This window comes from Cololabis saira, chromosome 3 (genome assembly GCF_033807715.1).
Source record: "Cololabis saira isolate AMF1-May2022 chromosome 3, fColSai1.1, whole genome shotgun sequence".
In the NCBI taxonomy this organism is placed as follows: domain Eukaryota; kingdom Metazoa; phylum Chordata; class Actinopteri; order Beloniformes; family Belonidae; genus Cololabis; species Cololabis saira.
The window spans coordinates 25,617,297-25,638,618 of NC_084589.1; the positions used below are offsets into that span (position 1 = coordinate 25,617,297).

At 39.2% G+C, this 21,322-nt stretch overlaps 1 protein-coding gene across 5 annotated transcripts; it reads right to left on the minus strand.

Annotated features, from left to right (window-relative positions):
- Positions 1–309: 309 nt before the first annotated feature.
- ptpn3 (protein tyrosine phosphatase non-receptor type 3) lies at positions 310–16,364 on the minus strand. 5 transcript variants are annotated; one of them, XM_061716803.1, is made up of 29 exons: positions 16,249–16,307; positions 16,075–16,163; positions 15,494–15,552; positions 15,206–15,279; positions 14,864–15,006; positions 13,263–13,397; positions 13,058–13,100; positions 12,804–12,885; positions 10,831–10,875; positions 10,678–10,730; positions 10,360–10,477; positions 10,144–10,231; positions 9,485–9,573; positions 9,331–9,394; positions 8,826–9,028; positions 8,608–8,733; positions 8,316–8,480; positions 8,059–8,128; positions 7,887–7,955; positions 7,741–7,797; positions 6,651–6,807; positions 6,362–6,531; positions 5,990–6,080; positions 5,767–5,828; positions 5,518–5,664; positions 4,651–4,779; positions 3,321–3,463; positions 3,084–3,219; positions 310–929 (listed from the first exon to the last, which is right to left on the minus strand). In XM_061716803.1, exons 5-29 carry the CDS (start codon positions 14,930–14,932, stop codon positions 855–857), a joined length of 2,586 nt encoding a protein of 861 aa, XP_061572787.1. In that variant the 5' UTR covers positions 14,933–15,006; positions 15,206–15,279; positions 15,494–15,552; positions 16,075–16,163; positions 16,249–16,307; the 3' UTR covers positions 310–854. The 5 variants fall into 5 exon arrangements, with proteins under 5 accessions (XP_061572787.1, XP_061572784.1, XP_061572785.1 ...); XM_061716800.1 differs by lacking the exon at positions 16,075–16,163 and having other exon boundaries at positions 16,215–16,364; XM_061716801.1 differs by lacking the exon at positions 15,206–15,279.
- Between the last annotated feature and the right edge of the window lie 4,958 nt (positions 16,365–21,322).

Here is a 21,322-nt window from a genome sequence, read left to right on the forward strand (position 1 = left end):
AAGACACGCAGGTTACGACACTGCAGTACTATATGTTGTAGAATTTTGTTTTCCTTAAACCAAAATGTTGTCATAATCAGATAGTTTGGGCTGATTTGTAATGCTAAGCTAGCCTTATTGATATCATGCCAGCTTTACAGGAACTCAGATGAAGGCCAAACAGCCACACCACACTTTTAAGTCTGTTGGTATCTTAGTTCTGCAGGAAGATGCAGGAAAAAGCCCGTCTCGTCTTTAAATAGCCACCAACACAACACATACTGTTCTCATTTACTGAAATGCCAAAGGAAATGACAAAGCAGACATCAGTATAAATCAATGAATTTATTTCGTGTCTGAATAATTTAAAAGTGAATTTGGCGCTGCTCTGGCAGACAGCACCACCCTGACCTTACAGCGTCTGCTGTAGTGATCTAGTCATCTTTGTTTCTCATTTTAAGAGATAAACCACAGATTACAACAATCCTCATCAAACTCTTCCCTGATGGATTCATTGACCAGGAACTGTCAGTCTAAGGCACAAATAGCTTAATGAGCAGAAGCGTCATTCCTGAGAGGCCTCCTGTACAGAAATTAGCAGCTCACGTCAGTCTTACATCAGTCTCTATGGAGACCGCAATCTCTAGAAGCTTAATGCTGTGTCAGCAAAAACTAAGGCCAACTAGGTGCAAGATTTGTACGCTCACATAGCTTCACAGATCACAGACAGCCGTGCTCTGAAGCATGTTACACTCTCATTATCCAGTCTGCGCTCCAGCCCCATAAGCTTGACAGTTTCATCTGTTGTAGCTGTGGAAGTCGTCTACTTTGAGCTGAGTAAGAGAAGTCTGGTCTGGCCCCATCTCTGATTTGGATCAAGGTGTCTTCGGTTTTCCCTGTTTCTCTTTGTAGACTTTCAGAATGGCCTCACACACAAACTGAAACTGACACTGAAAAACAAAAAAAAAATCCTTAATTATTAGAAAGCAAGGTTATTTTTGGAAGCAAAGAAAATCAACAAAATCATGAAATAGGAACATTTAAAGTTGTTTGATCCTTCTAGCAAGTTAAAAAGCCTGGTACGGCCTAGGTCTCCCCATGATGAGTGTGAACATTTAAATCCGTCCAACATACAACATCCTGCTGCCATAACCACTCAGAGGAGCACAAGTACATTAACTGTCAAAGGGAAATGGATTTCAGCATATGCATAATTTATCAGGTCTTAGACACAAAGACCACAGTAGTCAGTACTTGTTGTTGGCGGTTTTGTTTTTTGTAATAGCTAAGGAATAGTAAAAGTTATTACACTTTATTCTGTGGGAGTATACATATGTCTACTAAATTTCAAGGCAGGCTGTTCAACAATAAGATATTTTAGAAAATTCACAAATGACAAAAAAAATAAATCTTACAATCACTAAGTCAATAGCATTTGTCTTGAAACTATAAATAAACAGTTAACATTTCATGCCATCCATCCAGTAGATGAGAAGATCGAGAATTGAGGCCAGCCCGAGTTGGAGAACAGATTGATGTGACTGTGAGTAAAGTCAAACAGTTTGCAAAGTTAGTGAGGACATTTGGGAAACTCCATCTGCCCGGGAAGAGGGTGAGACACAACTGAAAACTTCTGAACATTTACAGAGTAACCCTTTAGTGACATTGATTTGTCATTTCTGCATTTGTGACGACCCAATCAGCAGAAAACAGCTGACCTTGTAGCCAGGGTTTGGACTGGAGATCGCAACTGGCTGATCTTCACCTGATTAGCTCTGAATGATATTGTCTTATAGTTTTTATCCATTTATTTTCATGTGCTTTTTAAATGTAAGTCATTGAGCAACAACATTCAAAATATTAGGGACAAGAAACAGCCTCACTCAACAGGCCCAATGTTATAAATACAATGATTACTAAGAGGGGCTACAAATAGAGCCAAAAGAGCACACAGCTTCTGCTATATTTCAATGCTGATTAAGTTAATGTATGTGGATGATTATAGATCAAAGACAATCAGAATCGGCCAAAAAACAGGACTGGCAGGTTGAACTTTAAGAAAACTGGAAATCGGAATCAGCAAAGAAAATTAAAATCATTGTAGCAAGTATTCATGAATGGGACTTGTAAAGCACTTAAAACAACAACAAAAAAAACCAGAGCAGAATAATGCCCGTCTCATCTGTAATGTAAATAAGATTTCCTCTGACTGTGCATGGTTTCATTGCTGATACGCAAACATGTGAGGGAAACCTGAGAAAGTGTTCCATCATCACATCAGAGCGATGACGCCCCAGGGAGCCTTTCAAAATAAGGGTGAGCGTGGCAGCAGCTGAGCCAAAGAAACAGCTTGCCATATTCCCAGCACTATTGCCTTTTGAAGCCATGAGTAATATTTTCCTGCCCATCGCTGAATCCTACCAACATGCTACAGAGCACGATTTCCATTATCAGGGGCTTGAGTGGATCTGCTCATCTTCACCACTGTAGTAGGTGTTGCAATCCAGGGTCTGGCAATTCATGAAGATCAGAGATAAAGAACGTTGTCTTTCTGAAAACCCCTGTGATGTTTTTAAAGAAGTAACTTGAATGTGCAACTGTTTTTCAGAGGCTTGCAGGACCTAAATAGAAAATTTAAATCAAATCAACAGAGCAAGGAGAAAAAATGCAACTCAGATTTAAAAAAAAGAGAGAAAGAAACAAAACTGCATCTTCTCAGTAAATGAAGCTTGAAGGAATAATGAAATACATTTGTTTCTTGCACTCTTCTGTTAGCTGCAGCCTTGAACAGACACCAATGTTCACTGCAGTGATTTCCCATCTTACATTCATGCATCTAACAATGAAAAATATTTTTTTTCAACCTGACAGATTACTTCCCATTATGAGCTTTGCAGTACTGTGGGTGGGCATTTTACATTACAAGAAGACAGACAAATCAGATGGCCCTCATTGTAATTAGAAGCTTGCTTTACAGTCAAACAGACAGCACAAAAGGCAGACAGCTCGGGGTGATCATATTGCAGTACAATAAAGAATTCAATGAGCCACAGTGAAACAGTGTCATTTAACAAAGAAGACGCCTGTGTTCTCTTTTTCTGTACCGTGGTCTGAACCATCATAGCTCGCTGATCTCTCAGGGCTTTGACAATTTCCAGCGGGAACACCGGTCGACCCTTATCCAAAAGAGTCAGCGCCGTTTCCATGGTGATCAGAACACCAGTCCGTCCAATCCCGGCGCTGAAAGTATAATCCAAAACAACTGCCGGCTTAATTTCATAGGAGTTGGCACAAACAAATCATCGGGCCATGTTAAGTTTAACCATGTGTGTGTGTGTTACCTGCAGTGTACCATTAGTGGCTCTTCACCTCTTCTCTCCCTCACTGAGCTGACGAACAACAGGAAGTCTGAAGGGTCGTCAGGTACGCCATGGTCTGGCCATGCAACATACTGCAGGTGTGTGATTGCACGTTCCTCGGCCAGCTGAGCACACACACGCGCACACGTCAAAGAGATTGATAATTGGAGATAATTCAAGTATTTGACATGATAAATGGTAACCTTTGGGATAATGACTGACATTATTTCAGTAGGTGAGTGGACAAAAACAACAGAGCGCAGTGGAAAAAAGGAGCAAAACATCCACATGGCACGTGGATGACAGTGAGATTAGGACGCAAAGAGGGACACAGAGATGAAAACAGGTGGAGTGGCAAGAGGATAGAGGAAAAGTCCAGAGCTAAAAAAAAAAAAAAAAAAAGTAGTGAACGCTGAGGGAATGGCTGATTTTAGAGTTTATAATGGCCATGTGGCTTGTGACTCCATGCAGGGATTAACTCGCTCTGCCAGAGGAACAGATGGGCCAACACAGCAGTATCTATGTATGCACGTGTGTTCGTTACACTTCCTGCCTCCTTAAGCATTACTTGTTTATTTACCTTTTCAGTGTGGGGGCTGATGTGGACGGAAGTGTCTTTAATCTGATAACCTACAATCAGATAACCTTCTCAGAAAAAGCCAACACCCAACAACACCTGCACTCTCACACCTTCACACAGGACAGCCAGAAAAAATGTGTTAACATGAACTACTACTACTACTACCACCAACACACCCCCCCCAAAAAAAGAAAAAAAACACACACACACACACACACACACACACACAGAAATGATTGTATGCTGGCTGTAGGTAGTTACTTTGCCAGGAGTGGCTGCTGCCTGGGGTGAGCTTTGTTGTGTGACATATGGCGTAAACATGCTACATGCCATTGCAAACATACAAAATAAAGAGCCCCATAATGTGTGACTGAGGTCATGCTTTCCACACGTTTCATTAGAGCAGATGTTAACTTAACTATCCACTAGGGCTGCTTCTGATGATTATTTTTGTTGTTTTTTTTGCCAAGAGTCTGATGACAACATAAAAAAAAAAAAAAAAATTGCAAACCTCTGTTGCTCAGCATCCCGATTTACATTACTGTCATTTTTCCTATAACAATAGGAATAACCCCTAGGAATCTTCCAGGGGGCCAGGAGCACCAAGCCATTCAATTCAGAATATTAAAATAAGGAAAAGCAACTGAGAAAAAGTGCTAAAATTTTACACTAGAAAAAAGTGCAGATTCATTTTCTGTTTAATAGATTAATCACTTCCATCTGCCACATTACCTGTGTGTGTTTCAGAGTGAACTGCCGCGTCACGTATGCCAGGTTACACTCTTCTGAGTGACACTTCACCCTCATGTGCCCATAATCCTTCACTTCCGGTGGATGCGGCCAGTACTGGTGGCACTTGGTCTGCAGAGTGAATGACATCACCAGCATGTTACATAACATAGCATATTACATCTGACATAGGTCATCAAGTCAGGATACAGTGTACTACTGTTGTTACAGCAGCTATGCTCTGCTCTCAAGAAATCAAGCTCGTATTCAACAGCCTGCTCCGTTCTAGAGGGAGGTCTGAGGAACAAAAGCAATTCATCAGGATCAGAATGTGAACTGAAAGTCAATGTTTTGTGTGTGTGTGTGTGTGTGTGTGTCTGCGCGTCTGTGTGTACTTGTGTGTGCCGTAGGGTGAAACTCAGGGCACTTGATGACTATCAGGAAAATAATCAATTAATGAGAACGTCTGGTTACTAAGCAACAGGCAAGCTGAGATAGAAACATGTTCATTCAGCAAGACCTTGATACCTCAATAACTCTGCGTCTTCACCCGCGAATTATTAATCTCGTTGGCATCCAGCTCACTCTCACGCTTAGCTATGCTCTACCCCATCGAGCACTGTGATTACTGACAACATTGCAAATTGATCATTTTTGTTTGCAAACATCCCTACTGAACCCTCTAATTACCGTAATCATGTATCAAATCAAAGATTGCACAGCGTGTGATAATGTGCCAGTCATGCTGGAGTTATCACTGCGTTAATGCATCATGAATGTTACTGAATTACCTCTCGCTCATTTTTATACCTTAAAAACTGTTATTTACAGTGCGTACTGTAAGTAAGGAAAAATGGAAGTGTAATATACCCGTCCCCTCTCTGTTAGAGTTGTAAGCATGATGATGGTGTGCGTCTGCTGCTCCCACACAGTCTGCCAAAAGTGAGTGCACGTCTGTGGCAGTGGACCCTGAGCTGCAATGTAACGTAAACATACACCAGACACGGGCGGTGCCACCTAAGAGACACACAAATAAACATACACACCACACAAACAGGATGAGTTTACATCAAAAGTCAGATGGGGGACAAGACATGCGATTTCCCACATAATGATCACCGTGATGTGGCTGGCGTTGATGTAGTCCATCTCACCCTGCAGCACCACTCTCGTAGCATCATCTGTAAGGAGAGCAGGACGGCACCAGGTGAGGCTCACATTAAATTTCATGAGAACCTAGAGCAGCGAGATCCAGATAAAGATTGGAAAGGTGGCCCCCGAGTTTGAGGTGGAAGGGACAAACAACAAGACACACCAAATGGACACAATAAGAAGGACTTACAAGGCAAAACATCCCTATATCGATTCTTGTCCACGTTCTCAGGAAGCCGTGCACAGCTTAGAGACAAACCAGGATTCCTCCTGTATAAATTCTGGGAATTACAAGCATGTGAACAGACATAAACACGCATGTAAACACACGCACAAACATGAACAAAGAGAAGCTGAAACTTTCAATGGTGGCAACTTTGTTTTATGTATATCATCCAGCTGCAGATTAGGGACAACATCTGTCCTAAAAGCAACACTTAAAAAAGGCTCATTATGATTTTCCACATTAGTAAGCGGGTCAAACTAAATCCTTACTTTCAAAAGACAAACACAGTCATTTGAGTTTTAACACTCGTTATGTCCCATTCCTATTTTAAAATACCTCAAAATGGAAACATAGTGTGCCCGACTGTATCCCTCTCTCCATTAGCCTCATCGATTCCTCCAGCGATGTGACCCGCTCCCACTGGCCAGGCGACTTATTTTCCTGTGACTGGATGTTGAGCGTGAGGGTGGGAGGTTGCTGCAGGACAGGTGCCGCCCGGCCAGAACCTGGATTACAAGAGCAGTTCAGGACTGTAAGAAATGTTCATGGAAGCATGACAGAGCACATGTTTGGTTCAATTGCCATTTTCTGCATTTTTCTCAAGCAGCTTGAGAAAAATACATACCTTTACGTCTTATAAGTAGGGCTAGCTGTCTGGAGTGCGACTCTCTGCTGGCTCGTATGAACATGACAACCTGTTCGTGTGTGTGCTCAGAAATGTCCCGGCCGTTGATGAGCACCACCACGTCTCCAGTTAAGAGTCTGGGCTCAGCTCGACCTGCCTATAAAAACAACACTGGGTCACTTCAAAAGGATTTAGGTGCCTTGACAAGCCCATATTTCAGTTTTAAAATGTCCTGCTCACAGCTTGGTCACAATTATTAAGAAAAATACAATGTAATCAGTCCATATCAGATTGTTTTTGTGTTTAAAAACTTGACTATTGAAAAAACTATGTCATCAATCACATTTTCAAATCCTTTGGAGAATGATGACGGTTAAATTGATTATTAATCTAAAATCTATCTATAATAACCAACTTATCGTCTAATAATCTGATAAACCGATGTATTTAAAGGGTTTCTATTAGAAAGTGTTCCAGACCCAAAGATGACCCAGTTTTTAATCAAGTAAAATAAATATAATTATTAGATTTATAAAGTTAGTATCCAAACTTTTATTTTTTTTATGTTGAAATTGTGTATAGAACCAAAATAATATATCTGGTAATATATTATTCAAAGGAAATATTGAATTAGTACATTTTCAGACGCATGCAAGCCCAAACAGCTTTTATTCTTTAAAAAAAACGGGACACTCACTCACAACTGATTCTCTTGTACTGATTGAAAACCTCTGACTCTAATTTCAAAATCGAATGAACTGCTGAACCCCGTGAACATGATTCACCACTCAAAGATAGGTAACATTGCATCATTTTCCTCAATTAATCAAAGGGCTGACTCTAATATTTTTGTTTTTTTTTAGTTAAAATGGGTTTCCTTATCCACTTTTAGGCCTTGTATGCAAGGCTCTTGATGTTTTAGGTTACATGTATGCAGAAATATGAAACATTCAGTGTTCAAAGGTCTAACCACCAGACTATGTGGAGTGATCCATCCATTAGATATAATCTTAATTTAACACACCACAGAGAAAGAGAGAGAGAGAGGGAAAAAAAAGAACAACACTAACACACCCGACTCTGTTCTTACCGGAGAGTCAGGTTGAACGCAAGATATTGCTAGAGGCATCTTTGTATCTGCTCCACCCTGCGAGAAGTTCAACAATATGATCAATTAAAGTGAGTAATGATATTAAAACATCAAGGCATATATGTGTGTAAAAGAAAGACACCTACTTTAACATTAAAACCAAATTTCCCTTCATGGTCTGGAGTGATACATATTAGCATCAAGTCACTGTCACCCTGCATAAAGAACTTATTATCAGCTCACACATTCTGCATGCAAATATATGTATCGATACACAGTAATAAACATGATTACATCTGATGAGTTGAGAGAAGGTACCTTATCATGGTAGGGTAGGTTGTCCTCAATACTGTCATCATTATGGAATGCAGCATCATCTGGTCCATGGCTGTAATATCCAGGAAGGCCAAAAAAGATTAAATAAAGATTATATTTTTCACTTATATTTGAGTGAAAATCCAATTATTTTTTCTTCCTACGATAATGATGGTGCCCTCAAAACACAAACAGGATTTGTGGCAGAACTGCTGCACTAAATAGACCTGAAAATAGTTTCTGAAATAAGGGATACTAACTGCTGAGATGCGCTGTCCCCCTCACTGTCCTTGTTACTGCTCACAGATACTCTGTACGTGTAGAAGACATCCTCCCCCTCAGGTACGTCTTTCAGCTCAGTGACAAACTCCACAGAGGACGGACGACGAGCTTTATGGATCCTGTGCCGAACTCGGGAACTTCGCCTGCCACAAAACAAGGCAGCAGTCAAATTATATAAAAATGACAGAGTGAGTTCGAGGAAGGTAACAGAAGGATGTATTTAATTCTAATGACAGCTAAAGCCTTTCAGATTGACACTGGCAGTTTTACCAGTTGGGGGTGGATGGGGGCGATCTGGAGGGTAGACTCTTTGTCTCAAGTTGCTCCAGTGAAAGTGACTTCCGCAGGACCGGGTTCCATACCATCCCTCCAACCACGCGTTGGCACACCGGACCACTGCAATTGAAAGGGACAAAGACAGGACATTTTGAAATCGGCAGCATTTATGTGCGGATTGAGTAAATACGCACAATAAATGGAAAACTTACGTCTCTGATTTACTGTGGCCGAGGCCCAAATGTTGTGTTATTATCTTTTTGTAGGACTGAACTGTGCTGTTAATGTGTGTAGCGCCTTTTCCAATGCGGCTGGAGGAGAAGAAGGAATGGTGATCCACACAAGACCGCCAAAGGTTCTTACAAGTCCTGGGGCAGGGAAGGATAAGAGACACCTCACAATCTTGGGTCTCCCCCTACAACATACAGAGTTCATAATTCAGAGTTATGTCATTCCAACATTCAAGGCCACATCATTTCTGATTTGAAACTTAAGGTGACCACGTTGCATTTGTAGCTGTAACTAAACACTGGTTGTTATCATATTGTTATGAATTATTTAGTACATGTCACACATATCAACACTGAGAAGAAAATGTGCCATAAATCTTTGCACAAGATTAAATGTGCTTACCACTCAAGCATGCAAAGGGATTTAAACTAAGTATTTATTTATCTTTGCTTCAATAAGAACAAATAAATGATGAAAACAACTCACGTGTTTACGTTTCAGGTGTATGAGAAAGCGTTTTCTCTTAAATGAAATCTTGATGATGTTCCCCCTATATAAAAGCATCACAGTTGGTCAATAACTGAGAAAAAAAATAAATAAATAACAAACAAGCTGACTAATAATTGGCATCATTACTCACCAAGGGAAGAAACTGGAACAAACCATACTGCAGAATACGGCAACACCACTTGAGGCCAAACCCACCATCAGAGGTGCATTGTTAGTGTCCTAAAAGGAATACATGTAGTTGAAAATAAAAATGGTGCACAAAAGATGCAGGAGAAGTTACATTAGAACAGGGGCTGGCCAATGCCGGTGATTTCCACGCTGTCACAGGGATCTGCTGGAGCCTATCTCGGTTCTCCTCAGGGCAAATGGCAGGAGTTCACCCCAGACACCACAGCTACATATAGATAAACAACCACACTCACACTTACTCACACTATTACTCACACTATGGGACATTTAGAATCACAAGTTGATCTTTTTTAGACGTTTTTGTGCTGTGGGAGGAAGCTGGAGTACCCAGCAAAAACCCATGTAACAGGGCAGAAAACCAAGCCACCGTGCTGCCCGCCACTGATTTCACTTCTAATTGATTCCATTCTGATCAATAAAGCCTTTTGTGACCAATCAAAACATATAAACGTGCAAGTGTTTTGTTTCTTTTGTGAGTTCTTTTTAAGTTCCAGCTCTGACAACGAAGATGTATTTAAAGTGGGGAACATAATATAAGACCCAGCCCCAAGTAGCACATATATTTAATAAATTACACTTTAATACAAGGAATCCCACTACCATGGCGGCATGTAGCTCCACTCCATACAACTCCAGTGTCCGTGCTGTGTTTAGAAAACACAGCTCTGCCTCACTCTGCTTAAGGCTCCTAGAAACACACACACACACACACACACACACACATACACACACACACACAAACAGTCACATACAACAACTCGGACTGCACAACGATACTGCGGTTTATCAGTAGAGGTAATGAACTGTCTGATATACTTGTGCTGTGGATGGAGATCTTCCACTTTAGAAAGGAAATCTTCATCCTGTTCAGGGATGAAGTGGCACTTTGAAAGGTAACCAGAGAGTTGGGTTGGACAGTGATCCCCCATCTCCGCTACAAGTGGTGGAAAGAAACACTGAGCATCCATACAGGAACACACAACCAGCACCACACATCAGCATATCCTCCTGACATCAGATTATTGTAAGAGAGCTTCTAAATGAGACAGTTGAGCATCCTCCTAGGAATAATTACTCAAACAGTTAATAATGAATCATTATTCATTTGCTTCTAAGGGAAGAGATTTAACGTACACTGCACAGCATAAGAAGCCATCACCACAGCTGCATTCAGCGGGCACTGCAACCTGCAATCAGATACAATGATTACACACTACACACGGAACAGCTAAACAAATACTGTGCCAAAAGGGGATAGGCGGTTCAGATTGAAGCTGTGCTACTAACCGTCCTTCTCTAATGTCACTTCTGATCTGGAGGAAGTAAAGGTGCCTGGAGGGAAAACAAAAGAGGAACTTTAATGATCCATGCATGTTTGTACTTACCACACCAGCAATCTGCCCCTGCTGGTTAGCCAGTTAGTTTATACAGCCACACTGAAATCTTTAGAAAGCTCTCAAATGAAGTGCTGTGAAATTGTTTACAGATATTAGTCATCCCCAGAGGATAAAACTTTCATTTGTCCTACTAAATATCTTAACATTCATTGAATGGATTATCAATTCTGTACAGACACCACGTGTATCCAGGCATATAAAATGTTATATACATATATACAGAGGTGGACAGAGTACTCGACCCCAGTACTTGAGTAAGAGTACAAATACTACTGGTCAAAATTTACTCCGTTACAAGTAAAAGTAGCTCAGTCAAAATATTACTCGAGTAAGAGTAGAAAAGTACTTGCTTTTAAAGGTACTTAAGTATCCAAAAGTAAATGCTTTTAAATTTACTTTAAGTAAAAGTAAGAGTAAGAGTAAATTTCTTATTTTCCACATCAGTAAATTACTATATTTTTTCTAAATTAATTTAAGGATCTTTTAACTATTGTTTCTGAGAATTAACTCTTTGAAACCAGCTGCACTGTTGTGCTGCTTTTAGAACCACAATGTTATATAAAACCTCCAGAAACACCAAAAACAAATCAAATGAATGGGATCATAAGCGGACAGCAGATGATGCAGAGTTTATTAACAATCATGAACTGAAACCAAATGAACCTGCACCATCCAACTAAGTCTGGATCCCCCTCCTGACGCAGGCGTAGCCATTGTTGTGGCTATGTCTTGACTTGTTGCGGCTCTGTCTTGACAAACGCAGGCTACTTTGGCGGTATCGTTTTGAGGAGGCTTGACGTATTTCCGCTTTACGTACATCCCAGTGGAGAGCGTGCACTGTGATAGGTCTCCTCCTTTGACAAAAACAGCTTGTGTCCAATAGGATTTTAGGGAAGAAGAAGAAAGTACTTTTCAGCCTTCCTAGAAATTTACACGAGTAAAAGTAAAAATATTTGTCTTGGAAATGTATTCAAGTAAGAGTAATAGGTACCAAAGAAATCTAATACTCAAGTAAAGTACAAATCCTCTGGATATGTATTTAAGTACAGTACTCAAGTAAATTTACTCCGTTACTGTCCACCACTGCATATATATAGACATGCAAATGTATGAGCACTCCTGGTCAAATTACAGAGGATACTTTAACCCGATGTTCCAAAGCTGTTCAGGATTTCTTTAAAAATTAACTAAATATGAGCAGGTCTTCAACCGATTATGAAAGGGATGGTTCGGTCATGCTTTGTTGTGTGTAAACACACTTTGTATGTAAATAAGCACTAGCGGAAGTCCTTTCAGCTAAACATGACCAAAACAGTTTTTGACCTAAACATCCTGATAGTAGTGCATGCAAGGCAGCCCAAAATCTCAAAAGAGCGAGAAGCTTTCTGCTGGAATAACTGGTGAGAAAACTCCCAATTAAAGTAAAACAAACTCTTAGAACACCATGAAAGTTATACAAGCTGCAATAAGAATCAATGGATGTAGGTGTTACTAAGTCCTAACCTTCCAGAGTAAATGTTAGACGTGTGACTAATCAAATATTATTTCTTTAGGAAATCAAGTTTTTCTTCTTTGTTTCACTATTCTCCAATTCCGGTTAAAAATAAATTGACAGAGTATGTCACTGTTTAACTGCTAAATACCAGTGTCAGCATTGTTAAAGTGAGAACCTCAGTGTTAATATAACTTGGCTCTTTCAAATAGCAGCTAGAATAACTTTAAATGTAGCATTTATTTAATTTGGAGCAAGAAAAAAAACAACAAAAAACAAATATTAAACGGGTACAACTTGTGAACCATAAACAGGGTTTAATGTCACACTGTATCACTGCTGTGTCCTGACTGCAAGGCTCATCCACTAACCTTGTCTGCTCATGCTGCAGAGAGTTGGGATCAGATATGAAGAATCGTACTCTGAAGTTCAGATAAAAAGGGGACGCAAGTCCTGCACAGAAAGGTAATGTCAAAAAATGGCATATATTTCTGTCCACCCAACCACAAAACCTGTTTTTTCTTACACCTAAGTTTTATCTATGCATGTGAACCGATTATTTGGTTAGTAGAAAGGCGATTCTAATGAAGACAGTGTATTTTCTTGTGCCAGACAATTCAGATACCTTTTATCTGCTTCTTCAATGGTTTCTCAGGCTCCAACCACCTCTGAAAGAAACATATTCATTAAGGATAATGGCTAACTAGGGCTAAAAAAAAAAAAAAAAAATGCAAGTACGCCCCGTGGTTATCATAAAGCGAACTACGATCAGCTAGAGCAAGATATTACAATCTCAGCCCAAATGTGCAGCCGAGGAACAGTGAGCTCACAGGGGAATGTGTGTTGGCTGTGATAGAGGCGATGGCTGTGCTGGATTCTCTGATCTGCAGACTGAAGAGCTGCCTCTCCTGCAGGCCCAGGTGGTTACATACCAGGTTCAACAGAACCACGCCTTCATCCTGCTTCTGAGAGATGGAAATAAAGAAAAGACCTTACAGCCATCCAAAGTTTGAGGATGCTTATTTGTATTCATAAATATACTACTAAATGATTCCGATGCAATTTGACATGCTGGTGATTATGTAAAGAACACGAGTGTGGTTAAAGGCTATAAATAAATGAAAAAGATGCATTATGGGCTAATATTTAATTTCCAAGAAGGCTGATAGCTACATTACACTGTTGTTAAAATATTCAATGTTTTATTAATCACTCTGAGGGCTATCCCAGAGCTCATCTGCAACCCTTTCACATTTTTCCTCCCAACCTGGACTGTTATCCACATCACAAACAGACAGTGTGTACTTTAAGTTTCAGCAAATATTTATTTAAGCAGGAAACAATACATTTCTGATGTATGTGTACACAAAATCCTTCACATCTTGTCAGCCCTTTCAAATGTTTCAGTAAAAATCTGTCTCACACAATGCAAAGAAACTGTCATGGAGAAATTAGTCTGCTTACACATTATAACCACAGCAGTCCCATTGTTCACTTAAAAATGTTGCACAAGGGCTGTCATATATAGTAAAATAGCAACTGCAATATTGATGTGAATTAGGGCTGGGCAATATATCGAGATTTTAATATATATCGATATATTTTCAAACACGATATGGTACGAGACAATATCGTTTATATCGATTTAAAAAAAAAAAAATTACATTTTTTTTTAATGATTTTGATATAGCTTATTTTGTGACAAATTGACTTGAATGTTTTATTTGAGATTTGCACAAATGTTTTGTTATTTGCACAACTGTCAACCTCAGTGGAAAAGTCTGCCTGTTACTGTCTACATTGTATTAATTGCACAGTGTATTTTAATTTAATTGTTATGCAGGAAAGGGATATTTGTTTTATTTTATTCAAGAAGCATTTTTATTCTATATATGCAGGCAGTTTATTTTTATTTCATTTGTTTTATACATTTTGATATTGTGCAGACCTCTGTTAACAAAGGTACCTGTGTGACATTTGGCACGAGGCTTTGTATTAAAACTGACTGTTTTTTTAAGGGTTTGCCTCAGAAAAAAATGAAGCTAACAGAGATGCTATGCTATAATGCTTTGGGGGAAACCCCAATTAAGGCACAGAAAAAATATCGAGATATATATCGAGTATCGCCATTTAGCTAGAAAATATCGAGATATGACTTTTGGTCCATATTGCCCAGCCCTAATGTGAATGTATGGTCGTCAGTCTTTCTGTACTACATATTCTGGTGATGTTATAGGCTCCCAAGTGGAACAAGCATATGTAAGCTGCAGGAGATGAGTGTGTCCTTCAGGGTTCCACTTTTAAGTGAGAGACTCAATGGAAAATAAAAGAATAGTCTGCCACTCCGTCACGAGTGACAACAATCGTTAACGAAGACGAGCCACAAAGTCAGATAGGAGACAGCTATTGTGTGTTTATTTGTGATACGCACGCTGACTCTGAAGGTCTCGATGGTGCCGTCCAGCAGCTCAACCAGGCAGAGCAGGTCCGGTTTTGGCATGTCTGTTACTACGGTAACTCTGCTTTTCCTCTCAAGACAAACACCTGGACCTCAGATCGTCGCTGGGAGGGGACCTGGAGACATGCAATCAGACACAACCACAAAACCGTGTCAGATGTTTCCAGCCTCTTGTCTTCCACTGGAAACACCTCACTCTGGATGACACTGTGTGGTGAGTAATGCATGTGCTGTATGGAGCATCGTCCTGCAGTGAGTAATGCACTATGAATGTGAAGGAGTAACTCTGTATGTGTGTGTGTAATCTCTTATTACTTGGCCTGGGTCTGAACATGTCCCTTCCCTTCCCTGCTGCTCTCCCTCTCCATCTCTCCGCCTTTTGCAGGCAGCTGAATGATAAGAATGTTAAACATTTTCAGAGTTGAACACGCCCCATCTACAGCACTACCGCTGATTGCAGAACAGCCACTGGAAGCCAGGCATGTACACAAATACGTGTACTACGAATGCACATATGCATGCTTGTGTCCACTCAAAGCTGCACTTTGTTAGGGAAGATCCATGCGTGTGAGCATGTATATGTATGGATGTGTGCGAACGTACATGTGTCCTGTCTTGAATTTCCAGCTGAGCAGATCTGGCCGGCCTGTCTCGCACAGTTTCTGAAAGGTCACACAATGTTTGAGTTAATGTTTGAACACGGTACCACACGCTGAATATATTACAACAAAGCTGGGCCCAGTTGGATGACCGATTTCCCATTGTAAACCTTTCACAGGCAGGCCTCTGATGAATTTACAAGTAAATGCTAAATTAAGTAGACATGATGTGGAGGCTGTGACCTTACTGGGTGTTTTTGCATATATTTCTAATGGCCGGTGGTCAAGTTCATGTACACTGATGTACAAATTCCAGAAAAATCTAATTTAAAAAAATAAACTTTTCCCTTTATCTAGACATTTGTGATTAGACTTGATGTTGTTAACGAATTCCTCAACCTCGTCTCTATTGCTTCATTGTTATGTGTCTTATCAATGACTAAACTAGAGCTGATCTAAATGTATTAGCCCATATTTTTGTTTTCTCAGACTCGTCTATCCATAATAATAAACACTGTTGCGGCCTCGCTGTACTTTGAGCCACAGATCGAACCAGAAACCTGTTGACAGGCTGAACTTTCCTACCGCTGCACCCAGAGAGGAGGAACACAACCCGGGCAAACTTTCCTCCCACCGCGGTCCCCGCAGCGACAGCCCGGCCAACTTCAGCTGTTCTGGGAAGAAAAACAAAGTGTGTTCAAAGAGGGAAACACAAGCGTCAATACCTCGGAAGTCCCGCTTCAAACGCGGCGCATGTACTTCAGCCAGTCCGCCGTGAAGACGTCGGGACGGGGCGCGTCGGGAAAGCCAGGTATAGTTAGGTAAATATCCGGGACAAGTTTCACATCCCTGGCTGCGCTGGCTCCGCGCGGCCCCGCCCCTCCGACGCGCGCTCCCGCGGACATGCGGGGGCGCGCGTCGGGAGCGCGCAAATCCAAAACCCGAGATTAAACTGGAGGAGGGGAATAAAAATAAATTACATGCTAAAGTCGTGGCTTTAAAATGTTAATGTTATTAAAGTATTAAAAGTTTTTTTTTTCAACAAACCACCAAATGCTGAGGATTTGTATGGAAGAGTATTAGGGCCAGGCAGGAGAAAAATAAAAATAATATTTTAGAGGAGGAAGATTTTTTTTTCATTTAATTTTCTTTTTTTTTCACTTCAAGAAAAAAGTCGAAATGTCGAGAAAAAAGTCGAAATGTGGAGAAAAAAGTCGAAATGTCGAGATTTATGTTTGAGTACAATTTCGAGAAAAAAGTCGAAATGTCGAGAAAAAAGCCAAAAGCTGGAGAAAAAAGTCGAAATGTCGAGATTAATGTTGAAGTACAATTTCGAGAAAAAAGTCGAAATTTCAAGGAAAAAGTCGAAATGTCGAGAAAAAGTCGAAATGACGAGATTAATGCTAAAGTACAATTTCGAGAAAAAAGTCGAAATGTCGAGAAAAAAGTCAAAATGTGGAGAAAAAAGTCGAAATGTCGAGATTAATGTTGAAGTACAATTTCGAGAAAAAAGTTGAAATGTTGAGAAAAAGTTGAAATGTCGAGAATGTTGTAATGTTGAGAAAGAAGGCGAAATTTCGACTTTATTCACGAAATTTCGACTTTTTTCTCGAAATTGTATTTCAACATTAATCTCAACATTTTTACTTTTTTCTCGACATTTCGACTTTTTTTCTCGAAGTGCACAATAAAAAAAATCTTCCCCTCTCAAATGTTTTTTCTCCTGCATGGCCCTAATACTCTTCCGTAGATTTGTCACTTTAGCAAATTCTCCATGTTCATGATTAATAAGAGGTTTATTATATGGTAGTTGCAGCAGCCTTATCTTCTATAGATAGAGTATGAATGTCAACATTGTAGTTAATAATTTCATTTAGTTCATAAATGTGACACCAAGAAGGGATTTTCACAGAGAACATGAAGCCTAAAACTTAATTTTTAACTCTTAACAGGAAATTTGAAGCATATTACTGAGAAAGTAGTCCAATATGTATTTCAAACTATCTTCACAGGGTAGGTAATTTACTTTGTTTAGAGGAAAACATTCAGTCTTGTATCACAGATAAAACTGTTATTATTGACTAAACACATAAGGGTTAAAAAGTGTATTAAGATTTTAAACAGAGTACATTTCAAATTCAAATTTTTACGAAGGCACGCCCTGAGAAAATATTTTTACACGATATGTCATTGTTTATGACCCACTTGTACGTTTATCAAAGTATGGAGTTTTAAATAAGCAGAGTTTATGCATCAATGTGAAAAAGAAATGTCATAAATGTCGCTGCAGTACTAGGGATAAAGCCTGGTCTATGATAATCTGCTGGGTAGTTTTATCCTATAAACGCATAAAAAAGAGAAGGTTTCGCTCTTCATCATAATTGTTTGTGGTTTGTGATCGCCATCTATAGGACACATGTCGCACTGCAGCTGTGTCGTACACGTTATCATAACATGTTCCTTATCTTTTACCAACTGTTTTAACGCTGCTGGATGTAAGGAGACATAACATTAAAACACTCCCAATACCCATGTAAGGACACGGATTTGGATTTGGATATCTGTAATATCCAGACATATTTTATTAGCCTTCTTTATATTAGAAGATTAATCATTTGTAAAAACATTAGATTAAAAGAACCCGGCCTGCCAAATACTTCTACCCTAGGAGAAGAGGTAGAGATGATGGGGGAATATAAATACAGAATGGACTACAGATGCCACACTGAAGCTATCTACAAAAAGAGACCGGATCAAACTTCTCGAGGAAGTTATGTACTGGGGCAGGAAAGTCAGAGCCAGAAACTTTAAGAAACTGAAAGAACTGTTAAGAAAAGAAGATTTCTCTGGAGCCTCAAGAACTGATTGCGCAAAGGACAATGCTTCATAAAGTAAAGACATAATAGACAATACTGAGCATCCTCTTCAAAATATAGTGATCCAACAACAGAGTGGCTTCAATCAGAGGCCTCTTCTAATCCGCTGTAGTATACACTCACCAGGCATTTTGTTAGGTATTCCTGGTATACCTAATAAAATGGTGAGTAATCAAGTCAGTACACAGTATCCAGTGGCCGATGACTACAAAACAAGAAACCCCTTCTCCCTACATGACTATATAACTGACTGATAGTTACTGTAATATGAAATTAGGGATTAAAGTATCATAGAACTGAATGCTAACTATCAGTATTTGTATCTGAAAACTGATAATATAAGTTCAATTAGCAGTATCTTTGTCAAATATAATAAATGTAATTACTGTATCTATTTTGGTGTTAACAAATATTTGTTACACTAATAATCAGGCTTTATTGCACAGATTACACTTTACGTAACAGGAATTATACCAGTAATATAATTACAAGCATACTCAGCTGTATTGGTGTGAGTTAACCTTATGATTTGAGGGATTAGGCTTGTTTGGGCTCTTCAGTACCTCTGAGGAATAACCTTTTTCTAGTGCGATCCATCCCCTGACGTCATCTCCAGGTATGTCAAGACTTCTAACTTTGTTTGCGTCCAACACAGGCATCAGATCTTGGCAAGTTTTAGAAACACATCACAAAAACAGTCCCTCTTCTGAGAAATTGGTGTTCACAGCTGCTTAAACTGTTAGATTTAACAGTTTTAAAAATGTCTTTGAAGGACCTCAGCAAGTGGGTTGGTCCAAATATCTGGGTTCAAACTAACCACAGATCTTTTGTGGATGTGAACCGCCTCAAATCCTTCTGTCTCTTCATGTAATCCCAGACAGACTCAGTCATGTTGACATGAAGCATCTGCCTTCTGCTACTGCCAAATATTTCAAATTTTGACTCATCCAAAGCAGTGGTTGCCATTTTTATGTACCCAAGATCCTATGTTTTCGTGCATAGTTGGCATACGTCAGAGGTGTTGCTTTATTTTGGTCTGAAATTTTCCCACGAAGGCAAGACATGGCAAGTTTTTTTATATAGCACAATTGAACAACAGGGTGATTCACGGTGCTTTACAAAGATATTAAAACATACATAAAAAGCATGATTTAAAGTTTAAACAAAAAATAAATAAATAAAAACTAATAATAAGATAAATAAATAAAATAAAACATAATAGGATTTACATGACAGAATTGACAGGATTTCAAATATGATTAAGTTATGAAACTCAAATGTAAAAGAACCAGTGTAGAAAAGAGTTAAAAAGCAATAATTAAAGACAAACAGACATAAATTAAAAAGAATTAACAAAGGAGATGCAAGAAATAAAGGCTGCAGTGCATTATGGTGGATTACTGAAATGCAGCAGTAAATAAAAACATTTTCAACCTTGATTTAAAGCAACTGAGAGTTTCAGCAGCCCTGATGCATTCTGGGAGTTTTCACCACAGGTGAAAAGCACAAAAGCTGAAAGCTGCCTCAACATGTTTGGTTCTAACTCTGGGTACAGAAAGTACGAGTGGCCCTGAGAGTTGGAAGACCACTTCTCCAGACGGTAGATGTGTATAACTGGTTCTCACAAGTCCTGCTAGCTCTGAGCTGACAGCATTGCTGCACATCTTCAGATTTTGAATAGAAACATGATTTATCTTTCATCTGCTGCACTAATTCTCCTTGGCCGAGCACTTCTTTCATAGTCCTCAATGTTGCCCGTTTCTTGTTGTTTCTTCACAGAAGTTTGAACAGCACATCTCAACACCCGCGGCTGCTCTGATATCTTTGTCTGGGAAAGACCTTGCTGATATAGTTTACTTACCTTGTGTGGTGTTGCTTTTCTCAGTTTGTATATAAAATGTTACATCTGTCTTCCACAAACTCACCTTGGTAGCAGAGCTTCAATGTTCCTTACCCAGTTTTAAGTCTACACAGCTGTTTCTGTTTATGACTGTTTCAACCTACAATTGATGGACATTAATGTATGTTTTGCACACCTTGAAAAACTGATTCTGTTTGGAAGACAAAGGGCGGTCACAACAAATATTCAGTAGATTTTTGAAAATGTCCTCTGTCTAATATTCATGTCAAGTAGGTATTCAGGTATTCATTGAGTGCAGTTGGTTTTTTCAGGTAATGTAGCTATGGATCATGTCAGGGCCCAGTGCTATCCAGCTCTTCATATATAAGACCTTTTTTTTAAGTCTGCCATTATGATCCTGACCAACCCCTTGCTGACATTTGTAACAAATTCTCCTCAAACCAGTTCCGGACTGAATGCAACCAACGTGACGGCAAAAACAAGTCATTTATTGTAAATATATATTTGGCAGTCAGGGGTTAAAACTACAACCGCTTTAGTGATATTGAAAAATAATACAAATGCAGGAGTATATAACGCATGTTATCAGACAACTTTGAACAATCAAGTAGGGTCTTAGCTACTTCTCAAATCCTATCACATGTAACTATGGGATCTTTTTTTCCCTTTTTTTTATCAATAAAAAGTTCTCATTTGCTGTATACCACATTTTCTCGGTTTTATTAGCATGTATTTTTGATAAAGATAAAATATAGTATAAGCAGAGCTGGGTAGAGTAGCCAAAAATTGTACTCAAGTAAAAGTACTGTTACTTCAGAATAATATGACTCAAGTAGAAGTAAAAAGTAGTCATCCAAATAATTACTTGAGTAAAAGTAAAAAAGTACTTGGTGAAAAAACTACTCAAGTACTGAGTAACTATTGAGTAACGTTTGGTTTATTTTTTAACACACCCATTCAAACAGAAAAAAGTACAAAATAATCATCTCCAGGCAAATTAAATCGATAAAATAAATTAAAATGAATAAAAAATAGCTTAAATTAAAATAGGCTTAAAGTAAATTCAAGTACTTAATAATACTAATAGTACTTAGTA

Excerpts from the sequence above, each read along its gene's own strand:
- ptpn3 (XM_061716799.1), bottom strand. The coding sequence starts at position 14,932 with ATGCCAAAACCGGACCTGCTCTGCCTGGTTGAGCTGCTGGACGGCACC. Across the intron at positions 6,808-7,740 it reads GCGTTCAACCTGACTCTCCG|GCAGGTCGAGCTGAGCCCAG; the intron begins GTAAGAACAGAG and ends TTGTTTTTATAG. Across the intron at positions 3,464-4,650 it reads TCACTCTGAAACACACACAG|CTGGCCGAGGAACGTGCAAT; the intron begins GTAATGTGGCAG and ends GTGTGTGCTCAG.